Source organism: Bos javanicus, chromosome X (genome assembly GCF_032452875.1).
Source record: "Bos javanicus breed banteng chromosome X, ARS-OSU_banteng_1.0, whole genome shotgun sequence".
Classification (NCBI taxonomy): Eukaryota; Metazoa; Chordata; class Mammalia; order Artiodactyla; family Bovidae; genus Bos; species Bos javanicus.
This window is the reverse complement of record NC_083897.1, coordinates 1,945,475-1,959,240: the sequence shown is the minus strand read 5'-3', so window position 1 is coordinate 1,959,240 and position 13,766 is coordinate 1,945,475. Positions and strand designations below refer to the sequence as shown.

Sequence of the window (13,766 nt, the reverse complement as noted above, 5' to 3'; positions counted from 1 at the left end):
AAGGTTGTACATGGTGGTCAATTTTTAGTGTAACCTGAAGCCTTATAACTATTGTTTTGCCATTTTCTCTGTGAAACTAACTGATCTGTTGACTACAGGTTCTCTAATGCTTTTTATGGCCCCTGAAAAATTGCCAATGTGATATATACACTTATTATTTTTATTATTTGTTTGTTTGGAAAGATGGAAAACCACAAAGCTGAAGGAAAGTGAAAGTGAAAGTTGCTCAGTCAGGTCCCACTCTTTGCAACCCCATGGACTATACAGTCCATGGAATTCTCCAGGCCAGAATATTGGAGCGGGTAGCCTGTCCCTTCTCCAGGGGATCTTCCAAACCCAGGGATCAAACTCAGGTCTCTTGCATTGCAGATGTATTCTTTACCAACTGAGCTATCAGGGAAGCCCACGCTGAAGATATTTAGCTAAATAATCCCAAGTGATTATTTGGTGAGAGATACTCTCAAGAAAAAGAAATTATTTCATGTGTAAAAATTTGGCTGTGCTCTGCAGCTTGTGGGATCTTAGTTCCCAATCAGGGATCGAACATGGGCTCTCAGCAGTGAAAGCACAGAGTCTTAACCACTGGGCCACCAGGGAATTCCCTCATGTGTAAAACTGTTTGTTCAGTTGGGGTTAATTAGAACTACAGTAACACGAGAGGAAGTAATGTATAGTATATCACAGTTAATCTTTGTTTTTTTTATTTATGGGATCTTTGAAATTTGGAAACAGACTATATTTAGATTCAGATCCTGGCCCAGTCACTTTACTAATTTTGTGACCTTAGGTAAATAATTTTTAACCCTTCTGTGGCTCATTTTCCCTCCCCTTAATAAAAAGGAGATGATAGTAATATTATTGCAGTGGATTGCTTTGAGAATTATATGAGATCATGTGTGTAAATTTCTTGACAAGTATACACAGTGATTGTCCAATAAATGACAAGTATTATTTTTATTTCTAAAAGTAGATATTCCAAAAATTTTAACTGCAAATAATACAATTTGATGGTATTGCTACCTAAACAATCCCAGAGCAAAAACTCTGGCACTGAAAAAAACAAACCCTTTGTAATTATAGTTTTGAGTCAGCTGTTAGGTTGATTTCTTAGTTCTCATCTATCTCTTCTGATCTCAGAAGGCTTTTTACAAATATATATCTATTTCTTTTGTGATATAGAATGATATGAGCCTAAAATACAATGCAACAGCATTCATGTGTGTTCCATAGTCAGATGATTGGCACATAATCCGATGAGTGTTTCTTTAAATCATCTCATTATTGTGAATTATATGACATGTTTTCATTTGGTTTTCCTTCTGATTTAAAAACCTTTTCAGATCTCTAGTGGAAGAGGAAGACCAGCACATGAAATTGTCCCTTGGAAGCAGCGAAATGGGCCTCTCTTCCCATTTGCAGTCTTCCAAGGCCGGAACCACACGCATCTTTACCAGCAATACCCATAGTTCTGTGGTGTTACAGGTAAGTTCACTGTCCCTTTTACATTATTTACATAGCTTCAAAAACCACCCAGGGTTTTTATAGTGTGGGATGTCACTAGTGGGAGATGTTGTGCCTGTGTGTAGACAGGAACCCTGTATACTTTTGCTGTGATCTTAAAACTGCTCTTATATTTTTTAATTTGTAAAAGTTATTTTATTTTATTTATTGGCTGTGCTGGGATATGGCATGTGGGATCTTAGTTCCTTGACCAGGGATCAAACCCGCACCACTCTCACATTGGAAGCACAGAATTTTGACTGCTGGACCACCAGGGAAGTCTAAAACTGCTCTTAAAAAATAAAGTTTACTAATTAAAAAAAAAATGTAAACAGAGGAGAAACCTTGAGGGGGAAATTATATGCCTTCCTGATGTTAAAAGATATTCTGAATCCATTGTTTATTTCATTTGTGTAAGGGAGATTTTGCTCTCATGCTACTTTCTTACAGAATGTTGTATCTGGCAACGTTGGCTTTTCATTTTGTCTTCAGTTCAGTTCAGTCGCTCAGTCGTGTCTGACTCTCTGCGACCCCATGAATTGCAGCACGCCAGGCCTCCCTGTCCATCACCAACTCCCGGAGTTCACCCAGACTCACGTCCATCGAGTCAGTGATGCCATCCAGCCATCTCATCCTCTGTCGTCCCCTTCTCCTCCTGCCCCCAATCCCTCCCAGCATCAGAGTCTTTTCCAGTGAGTCAACTCTTTGCATGAGGTGGCCAAAGTACTGGAGTTTCAGCTTTAGCATCATTCCTTCCAAAGAGATCCCAGGGCTGATCTCCTTCAGAATGGACTGGTTGGATCTCCTTGCAGTCCAAGGGACTCTCAAGAGTCTTCTCCAACACTATAGTTCAAAAGCATCAATTCTTCAGCGCTCAGCCTTCTTCACAGTCCAACTCTCACATCCATACATGACCACAGGAAAAACCATAGCCTTGACTAGACGGACCTTTGTTGGCAAAGTAACGTCTCTGCTTTTGAATATGCTATCTAGGTTGGTCATAACTTTTCTTCCAAGGAGTAAGCATCTTTTAATTTCATGTTGTCTTAGGAGGGTAAATATCACAAAGCCCCCACATTAAATTTTCTAGTTCCTCACTCACAACCTATTTTCCTGTCACCTTTTATCATAGTTCTCGAGATTGTATTTATTTGGTGTCTCAGCTCACATTGACAGTTGTGGATATAGGAGAAGGGTTGAGGGCTTCTGGAGGCAAACACACCGATACATGCAAGAAGTAATAACTGACATCAAAGGCAAGAACAGAAAAACAATAGAAAGCCAAAAGAACACCAACAAGTGTGATATGGAGCTGTTTAACATAGGGATAGGCAGTCCAAGTACTTCTGAGTACTGTGGACACTCCTTGACCTCTGTGGGTGTTGCTGACTTAGAGAATATAGTATAATGCTCGATGTCCATAAATTTCTTTTAGATATAGTTAAATTATATCAATCTTCTCAGATTACTAAGGTAAGGAAAATAAATCCTTCTAAATATATTTGTAAAAGAAATCTCCCCAGATGAATTTCATGCATATCATTGGCCAAGAACCATCATGGTCAAGCAGTATATAGTATAGTATATAGCTTAATGAGAGAAGGAGGCTTGTACTTGCTATGTGGCTAATTAATGTCTCTGGGATTCATTTTTCTTATCTCTAAAATATGACTCGTAAAATATCATGTAGGAAACGAGTTGCCAGTCCAGGTTCGATGCATGATGCTGGATGCTTGGGGCTGGTGCACTGGGATGGCCCAGAGGGATGGTATGGGGAGGGAGGAGGGAGGAGGGTTCGGGATGGGGAACACATGTATACCTGTGGCGGATTCATTTTGATATTTGGCAAAACTAATACAATTATGTAAAGTTTAAAAATAAAATAAAATTGGAAGAATAAAAAAAAAAAAAATATGACTCGGGAAGCAGATTTCTAAATTTTCTTCAAGTTCCCATCTGTGATTCATTGAAATCTCATTTTCCCCATGTTTCAGTTTCTGACGGGAGCTGGATTTTATGGTTCCTCATTCATCAATAGAAATGAGAGGGCCAGAAAGGAAAAAAGCTTCCCATCTCCCAGAATCTTAGGTTCTACGTAAGTGGTTTAACTGTTGGTTTTACAAGAGTATGGGAGGAGGAGAATGAGAGGTCAAACAGGAAAAACATGAAAGGAAGAGGTTTTTTGGTTACATTAAAGTACTTTCTCTAAAGAAAAAGAGACTCACCCACTCCACTATACTTCTGCCCTATCCATGACCATAGTCATGGATTAAAGCCCATTTTTTGTGGTCCTGCTAATTTTAAAAATTTACTTTATATCAAATAGTGAAAGCCACTCTAGTATAGTCAAAAAGATTTAGAACAGTAGTCCTCAGATCTTATTCCATATCAGAATCACAAGGAGGAGGGCTTGTTAAACTGAGTATTGTGGCCCACCCCAGAGTTTTTGAATCAAAAACACTCGAGGTGGGAGCCAGCTCGGCCTTTGTTGGTCTAGGCTAGTGATGGGAATGGAAACGTGAGAGTAACCCGAGAGTTTGTTCTTTCTTCAACTGATTTTTTCATGTGGTAATGTAGTGGTACTATTCCATATTGCTATTGAAAAACATTGTACGGTGTCTTTAAAAGTCTATTAAAAATTGTGTTCTCACTAACTGAGATTTTTAAGTCCAAGTACTAGCAGACTGGTTTTTTTTTTTTTTTTTGTATCTAATCTTAGGTGTGTGGTTGTCAAGGGAACAAGCTAGAGAAGTGTTTAATGGGTAAATGTTATCATTGTTTTAAAATTAGTAATCGCACAAGCTCCAGCTTCAAAAGGCATTGAAAGTAGCTGTCAGGGGAATAGATCCATGGGGAGAAACTATTTAAAGAAGTCTCACTCTGAAGGATACCCCAGTGCACAACTGTAGTGGCAAGGACATGAGTTTAGGCAAAAAGTAGAATCTGAGTTTTACCACTTACAGCTAGTTATGTGACTTTGGGAAAGTCTTTGTACTCTCTGGGCCAGTTTCCTTATCTGTAATCTGGGTAGTAGATGTGAAGATTAAATGCAGCAAGTCCTGGAACAGTAAGGTGCATAATAAATATCCATTTATTTCCCTTCCGTTTGAACCAAACAGTGAAGGTGTCAGAGGAAATGTCATTGATCAGAAGTGATGGGTGTGCCAAATAAGGTGCCCATCTGGTTGGCTTGATCTGCTCTAGCAGATTATTTGTTTCCAGTAAATAGGCTCTAAGAAACAAGGCTGTTGAAGAAAGTGCCTGGAAATAATTTTGATACCTAATACACTTGGATTCCTAGAATCTTGAATAAATCCCAGGAGAATTCATGATTCTCATTTGTGTTAGCAGTGCAAAATACTTATACTGAAGTAAGAACCAGGGTTTGCTTAAGTAATAATTGATGAAATCAAGGATTTTTCACTTCCCTCACTCCTTTACTACTGCTACAACTCTGGTGATTTTTCATGGAAAATTTGCGTCCTTTGGCTTCATGCTATTATCTCAGGTTGTTAACATCTTTTAAACCCCATCCTATGGTGAGGGAACGACAGAGGATGAGATGGCTGGATGGCATCAGTGAACTCCGGGAGTTGGTGATGGACAGGGAGGCCTGGTGTGCTGCGATTCATGGGGTTGCAAAGAGTCGGACACGACTGAGCGACTGAACTGGACTGAACTGATGGTGATTCATCAAATCATACCCTTCCTAACACCTTCACTTTTAAAAATAACAGCTTTAGGGAGATGTCATTCACCTATCATAAAATTCATCCCTTTCAAAAAGTGTACGATTCAGTTGGGTTTAGCATATTTGCAAGGTTTGGCAAATATCACCACAGTCCATTGTAGAACATTATTATCTGTATTATCACCTCTATCCATTAGCTGTCATTCCCCATTTACTCATAATCTCTTTCTTAACCTGTAACAATCATTAGTCTACTACATATCTCTATAGTTTTGCCTATTCAGAATATTTCACGTAAATGGAATTATATACCATGTAGTCTTTTGTGACTGGTTTCTTTTACTTAGAATGGTGTTTTCAAGGTTCCCCCACACTGTAGCATGCATCAGTACTTCTTTTTTTTACAACTAAATAATATTCCATTCTATGAATATACCACTTTTATAAAAATTCACTCATCCATTTATGGACATTTGGTTTGTTTCCACTTTGGGGCTATTGTGAATAATTATGCTATGAACATTCATGTACAAGTGTCTGCATGAACATGTTTTCATTTATCTTTTGTGTATACCTAAGAGCCCGGTTGGCTGCTGTCTATGGGCTCGCACAGTCAGACACGACTGAAGCGACTTAGCAGCAGCAGCAGCAAGAGTGGAATTGCTGGGTGATATATCATTGTATGATTAATCTGTTGAACAACTGCCAGAGTGTTTTCTCAAGTGGCTGTGTTTTAAATTCCTTTTGGCATAGTATAAGGATCCCAATTTCCTCATGTTTTTCCCAACATGTGTTAGCTGTCTTTTTTATTATAGCCATACTAGAAGGTGTGAAGTGATATCTTATGGTTTTGATTTGTATTTTCCTGAGTGCTGATGATATTGAGCATCTTTTCACTTTTGCACTGGCCATTTGTATATCACCTGTGGAGAACTGTCTCTTCAGGTCAGTTCTCCATTTGTTAGTTGAGTTATTAATCTTTTCATTATTCAGTGGTAGGAGTTCTTTATATATTCTAGATACAAATCTCCTAGCAGCAGATATATGATTTCCAAGTATTTTCTCCCAGCATCTTCGGTTTTGTGGTTCCTTGTTGGTCTTCCATAACTACTCTGCCAATCTTCAGTTCTTTATCCATTCGACTGTGTAATCTTTGCTACTGCTTTACCTTAGTAGAGTTAATGGGACAGATAGACAAGGCAAATTTCTGGAAGACTTCTGATTTTTTATTATTCTCTAAACATACGTTATTCTTTCACACTTAAGTATCTTTGCACTCATCCCTTCTCCCTGGAATACCTTAAGTACTTAACATTTTTTGGTCTGGTAAACCCTTATTTATTCATAATAATCCATCTTAAATGGTAAATTGTAAAACTGGAATTCCAGTTTTGGGCTGAACTCACATTCTGCCCACTACAGTTATACAGTGGGTAATCCTGCAGAGTGAACCATCTGAAAACAGTTTCTCCCCATGGATCTGTTCTTTTGAAAGCTAATTTCAATGCTGTTTAAAGCTGGAATTTGTGTAACCTAGGCAGAGTTCATAGCTCCTTCTTTTACTCTCTGAGCCCATCAGTATCACCTACCAGTGAGATCCGCAAGATCTAGAATCTAGTTTGTTTTCTCTGTCTGCCTATGATCTAGTATAGGGCACAGGGTAAATGCTTAATAAATGTAAATAAATTATAAGTATTGTTATGTATTATTAATATTATTATCATCATTGGAAGAAAATACATATAAAGGCCCTAGCCCAGTACCTGACACAGAGGAAGTATTCAATGCTTTTTATTGCTCTTATTGATATTGCTATGGAATAAATGAATTTGGATAACACTTATAAATCACTTTCATATATACTTGCCTCATTAATACTTGAAGCAATTTTGTCAGGTAGAAAAGGCAAGAATTATTATCCCTATTTTATAGATTGGGAAACTGAAGCTCAGGGAGGTTAGAAAGCTTGCCCAAATTCACTTACCCACTGAGACAAAAACTAAGACTTGAACACAGGCTTTCTAAATTTAAACTTGGATTTTTTTCTAATCTTACTCTAAGCTCTGTTCTGTTTTTAAATATAATGTCTTTAAATATTGTTTTCACTCAATATAAGTATAAAAACATGTATTAAAGGTTTAAAGATAATTTGGCATGAATGATACTGTAAAGATTTTGCTCTTAGTAGAATCACAGAATTTACACAGAGTATCTTCATGCCTGCCCGCCCTTCTTCCTCTCTGTCAAACTAGGGATGGGGGGTGGGACCAGAGAGAGAAAAGTCAATATCATTTTGGAAACACTCCTGTTAGGACAAGGAGGCCATAACTAAAGTATCATGTTTCATCTAGTGGAGTGTCAGTGTATACTAATTGTAGAATAGTTATCTAGGTGGAAACATATCATTTCTTGATTGTTGAATATGCTTACTCAAGCCTATTAAGCTTGAAAATGCCTCTATCCTCCAGATGTCTAGGCTGCTAATTAATATTTTTTCATAATAAGATCGGTGCCTATCGGATTGCTCTCCTCCATTTTATCTATTTATTTTCTCATCCAACTTTAGTTGCAAAGTCACTGAAAGATTTGATTGTATCAGCTCAAGTTATTATCTATGTAATAGAATGCTGAAGAAATGGGTTTTCTCAAGAACTTAAATTAACTTGCGCTGTTTTCCAGTGGGCTAACTTCATGAAATACTTCAGTTCACTTCAGTTCAGTTCAGTCACTCAGTCGTGTCCGACTCTTTGTGACCCCATGAATCGCAGCACGATAGGCCTCCCTGTCCATCACCAACTCCCAGAGTTCACCCAAACCCACATCCATCGAGTCGGTGATGCCATCCAGCCATCTCATCCTCTGTCGTCCCCTTCTCCTCCTGCCCCCAATCCCTCCCAGCATCAGAGTCTTTTCCAGTGAGTCAACTCTTTGCATGAGGTGGCCAAAGTACTGGAGTTTCAGCTTTAGCATCATTCCTTCCAAAGAACACCCAGGACTGATCTTCAGAATGGACTGGTTGGATCTCCTTGCAGTCGAAGGGACTCTCAAGAGTCTTCTCCAGCAGCACAGTTCAAAAGCATCAATTCTTCAGCACTCAGCTTTCTTCACAGTCCAACTCTCACATCCATACATGACTACTGGAAAAACCATAGCCCTGACTAGATGGACCCTTGTTGGCAAAGTAATGTCTCTGCTTTTGAATGTGCTATCTAGGCTGGTCATAACTTTCCTTCCAAGGAGTAAGCGTCTTTTAATTTCATGGCTGCAATCACCATCTGCAGTGATTTTGGAGCCCAAGAAAATAAAGTCTGCCACTGTTTCCACTGTTTCCCCATCTATTTGCCATGAAGTGATGGGACCAGATGCCATGATCTTCGTTTTCTGAATGTTGAGCTTTAAGCCAACTTTTTCACTCTCCTCTTTCACTCTCATCAAGAGGCTTTTTGGTTCCTCTTCACTTTCTGCCATAAGGGTGGTGTCATCTGCATATCTGAGGTTATTGATATTTCTCCCTGCAATCTTGATGAAATACATACCCTAAAGTAAAAGTTTGGGTTGCTGGTTGTCATGTTAATGAACTATACCTTATTTAAAAGTTTTATGATCGTAAGATAATCTATAAAATATATTATTAACATAAGATAGTGATTTTAGAATGTTATATTTTATAAAAGAAGCACTTAAATAATTCAGATTGTTGAAGTTTTTATTAAAATGATGCTTTTATTTCTTTATTTAAGTTTCCTGAATGTCAACTAGAATATAGAAAACTGAGTATGTAGTTTTTCTTAGGGATAGTTTTTCAGGTACTCAGGTTAGGGTACAATAGGTTATCTTGATACTTCCAATTAAGTGTATATCTATAGTACATAAGTTGGATGAGAGTCTACCACCTTTCTTTTCAGACCACTTTAGTGTATTATTACCTTGAGTTTTCAAATGAGTTTCTTTGTTGTTTGTTATTTAGCATGTTTCAAGTGATAGAGAGGACTAGCACATACCAACTGAGAGTTAAATATGCTCAAGTACATTATTTCAATTTCTGATTGTTTGCTGCTAGGATATAAAAATACTGTTACTGATTATTCATCTTCTGTTTTGAGACCTTGAAAAACTGACTTAATAGTTCTAGAAGTTTTTTTGTGGATTTTGTGGGATTTTCTACATAGATAACCATTTTGCCTGTAAATATAGTTTTTTTCTTCCTTTCCAGTCTAATGCCTCTTATTTCTTTTACTTGCCTTATTGTACTGGGTAGAAACTCCAGAAAAATGTTGAATAGAAGTGGTTAGAGTGTATGTTCTTGCTTTGTCCTAATAGTAGGGAGGCATGCAGTCATTCTTTCACCATTAAGTGTTACGTTAGGTATGCTGCTGCTGCTGCTAAGTCGCTTCAGTTGTGTCCGACTCTGTGCGACCCCAGAGACGGCAGCCCACCAGGCTCTGCCATCCCTGGGATTCTCCAGGCAAAGCACTGGAGTGGGTTGCCATTTCCTTCTCCAGTGCATGAAAGTGAAAAGTGAAAGTGAAGTCGCTCAGTCGTGTCCGACTCCTAGCAACCCCATGGACTGTGTATAGGTTTGAGGAAATTTCTTTCTGTTCCTAGTCTGCTGAGAGTTTTGTTTTTTTATTTCAAATCATAAATCTATATTGGATTTTGTCAAATGCTTTTTTTGTACCTACTGAGATGATCTTATCATTTTTCTTTTTTAGTCTACTAATAATATGAATTAAATTAATTGACTTTTGCATGCTAAAGCAGCCATGCCTTATAGGAATAAACCCCACTTGGTCATAATGTATTAACCTTTTTATATATTTTTAAATTTGACTTGCCAGAATTTTAGGAATTTTTTCATCTATGGTCATGAGAAATTTTGATTGTGGTTTTCTTTGATTATCTTTGGTTTTGGTAGGATAATGCTGGCCTTGTAGAATGAATTAGGACATGTTCCTTCTTAATTTTCTGGATCTGGTTTTGTAAAATTGGTGTTATTTCTTCCTTAAATGTAGAGTATTATTTACCAGTGAAAATTCAGTTTTATGGTGTGTGTATATATAACACATATACATATATATATATATATATATATATATAGCTATTTAGTTTATCTGAGTACTTAGAGAAATAATGAAAAATAAGGCTAAACAGTTGAGTTAGGGCCAGATTAATCTTTAAAGTCTTATATAATGATATAAAGCAGTGATAGAAAGCCATTAGCAGTTTTTAAACTCCAAGCAGTGTTATATTATGAGAACAAAGTTTAATTAATCTGTTCCTTTTCTGTCCTCTGAATGAAATGAATAATGTCTCAGAGCAACATGACTGTGGTGTTGCTTTGATCAAATATATTGCATTTACTTAAAGAGTGGAGTAAACGTATTCCTCAACCTTCTCTTCTTTTAGTTCCTTAATCTTTGTTCATAAAACATATTTAATGTTAATTTTTATTGCTCTTCTCAGGATGCATTTCCTTTTTATTCCCCTTCCTTTTCCAAATTATACTGATCAAAGCTAGATAGACTATGCTAGTAAGTTATTTCCAATGCAGAATTTAGTGTAGAGATTTGGTTATCAGATTATTTTTTTTAATACCTGAGAGTATCAATCTAGCTATTTTCCCATAGTAGTATTATATTTAATTTGAAAGCTGTTGACATTCAAGCAACTTTTAGTATACATTATTTGTAACTTATCAGGTTTCTATAGTATAGATGTATAATATCAGCACATACCCTCCTCTGTTTTAATGTGACCATTTAAAAGTTTATCAAACTCATTTAAAAATGTCAGTCCTTTAGGGTATGTACCTCCCTCTGTTTAATAGTATTTGAAGTTTTGATATGTTAGGTAAATTTACTACAGAGAAGAAAAAATATATATACATATATATTCATTGTATTTATATATTTATATTCTGATTTTTTTAATTTCTTTTTTACTTGGACTATAGTTGCTTTACAATGTTGTGTTAGTTTCTACTGTACAACGAAGTGAATCAGTTATATGTATACAGATATCCTCCCACCTTGAGCCTCCCTCCGATCATCCCACCCCTCTGAGTCATCACAGAGACTGGAGTTGAGCTTCCCGTGCTATATAGTAGCTTCCCACTAGCTATCTATTTTACACATGGTAGTGCATATATGTCAGTGCAACTATTTCAGTTCATCCCACCCTTTCCTCTCCACCCACAGCATGTCCACAAGTCCAGGAAAATCCTTTTTTTTAAAAGAACATTTTTTTAATGCTTATTTTTTCCCCAAAAGAATGTGAAGAAGAGATTTTAAAAAAGAAGATATGAGGATGTTTATAAAAGAGGGAAAGGGGAATAGAGAACAGGCCACAATGCCCTCATAAATAGAACCCAAGGCCCAGAAGAAATAGGAAAAGAGAGAACTAAAGGATTAAGCTAGAAAGAAGTTGAGTTTAAAGCACTAGAAATAGTTTAAAGACACTCTGAAAGACTAATTGGAAATTTTGAGCAATTTTGTATAAAACAGACCTGTATCTGTATATCATGGACTACTAGCATGTGGAAATAGGCAAAAATGTTTATAGAATTCTGGCTAGAGGAATAAGTTCAGATTTGGTGGGAGAAAATGATTTTATAATAAAAGGACAGATTTTAAGTATGCAAGGTATTTTCATGAATCTATATAACCTCAGATATGCAGATGACACCACCCTTATGGCAGAAAGTAAAGAGGAACTAAAAAGCCTCTTGATAAAAGTGAAAGTAGAGAGTGAAAAAGTTGGCTTAAAGCTCAACATTCAGAAAACGAAGATCATGGCATCTGGTCCCATCACTTCATGGGAAATAGATGGGGAAACAAGGAAAGTTATGTCGAAACTAGATAGCGTATTGAAAAGCAGAGACATTACTTTGCCAACAAAGGTCCGCCTAGTCAAGGCTATGGTTTTTCCTGTGGTCATGTGTTGATGTGAGATTTGGACTGTGAAGAAAGCTGAGTGCCAAAGAATTGATGCTTTTGAACTGTGGTGTTGGAGAAGACTCTTGAGAGTCCCTTGGACTGCAAGGAGATCCAACCAGTCCATTCTGAAGATCAGCCCTGGGATTTCTTTGGAAGGAATGATGCTAAAGCTGAAACTCCAGTACTTTGGCCACCTCATGCGAAGAGTTGACTCATTGGAAAAGACTCTGATGCTGGGAGGGATTGGGGGCAGGAGAAGGGGACGACAGAGGATGAGATGGCTGGATGGCATCACTGACTCGATGGACGTGAGTCTGAGTGCACTCTGGGAGTTGGTGATGGACAGGGAGGCCTGGCGTGCTGTGGTTCATGGGGTTGCAAAGAGTCGGACATGACTGAGCGACTGAACTGAATTGGTATGAGTGAAAGTAAAAGTAGATATATAGAAGGCAGATGAGAATTGTGAAAGAAAATGATCCCAGCTTCTTTTAAGTGTACATTCTTCACAAGATTAGAGTATAAAAGTTGTTTAGAGAAATGACTGTCTACTTCTGTACGACAAAGTATGTTGTAGAGGAACTTTAGCCTTTTTCCCTTTAGACGAAGCTGGGATAATACAGATAACAACATGCAAACAAGACATTTAGATCTGTATGAAAACAATCCGAATTGATAGATCTTATTTGGATGAGGATAGCAATAATCAGGAATAAAGTTAGCAAATATGGAATTGGATAGGGGGACTATTTGTGCATCTGAAAATAAAGGTTATGAGATATATTACACTAGGAAACTACATGCAGTGAAAACAAATGCAAAAACCTCTCAAAAGCAATTTGCCAAAGGTAGATAAGTTAAACTTAGAATAGAAAATACTCAGAATGTGATAAAAGTGGTCTAGGAGCCTCAGCTTCCTTTCTTTGGTGCTGCCAGATTATACTAAGAATATTTAGAGGATCATTTTTAAGAGTGCAAAAGGAAGCAAAATGATCACATTTGTGAAGAGGGTAAACAGCTCCTGGGGTCTTAGCTGAACTGTCCAGATTTTGAGGATTGACTGCAAATCTCAGCAAGCAGTTTTGATGGAATATGGACCAAATGAGAAATGATGCAGGTAATGGTAAAGGAAACATTAGCCATGCCTTTTTTCAAAGGGGAAAAAAAAGAACAATAAATAGCAGGAAAGGGACTTTCCTGGTGTTCCAGTGGCAAAGACTCTGAGCTCCCAATGCAGGGGACCTGGGTTCAGTCCTAGATTGGGGAACTAAGATCCTACATGGCACAACGAAGAGTCCCCATGCCTCAACAGACTGAAGATCCTGTATGCTGCAATGAAGACTTGGCACAGTCAAATAAATAAATTTGTTTTTTACAGTAGTAGGAACAAAACCTACTGACGTAACTCAATTCCCAGTATAAAATATTTGTAGAAATATTTTAAAGGCAGGAGGGCCAGCAAATGAGCCAAGAAGGATTTTGGATTTTGAGGTGGGGAAGAAAATAACTGATTAGATACAGTCATTGCTTTTGACTGAATAAGCCATGATTACCTTTCAAAGATATTATCTACATACATCTTAGAGAAGAAAATTCAAAAGTTATTTCCTGAATAAAAATAAAGGTGACATACTGTACATAGT

At 37.3% G+C, this 13,766-nt stretch overlaps 1 protein-coding gene across 6 annotated transcripts in view; it reads left to right on the top strand.

The window, feature by feature from the left end:
- Positions 1–13,766, top strand: part of KLHL13 (kelch like family member 13) — a 197,090-nt gene that overhangs the window by 155,752 nt on the left and 27,572 nt on the right. For all 6 annotated transcript variants that reach the window (XM_061407946.1, XM_061407947.1, XM_061407948.1 and 3 more), the window contains one exon: positions 1,341–1,482. In XM_061407946.1, coding sequence (XP_061263930.1) covers positions 1,341–1,482 — 142 coding nt within the window. The remainder of the gene's footprint in view (positions 1–1,340; positions 1,483–13,766) is intronic.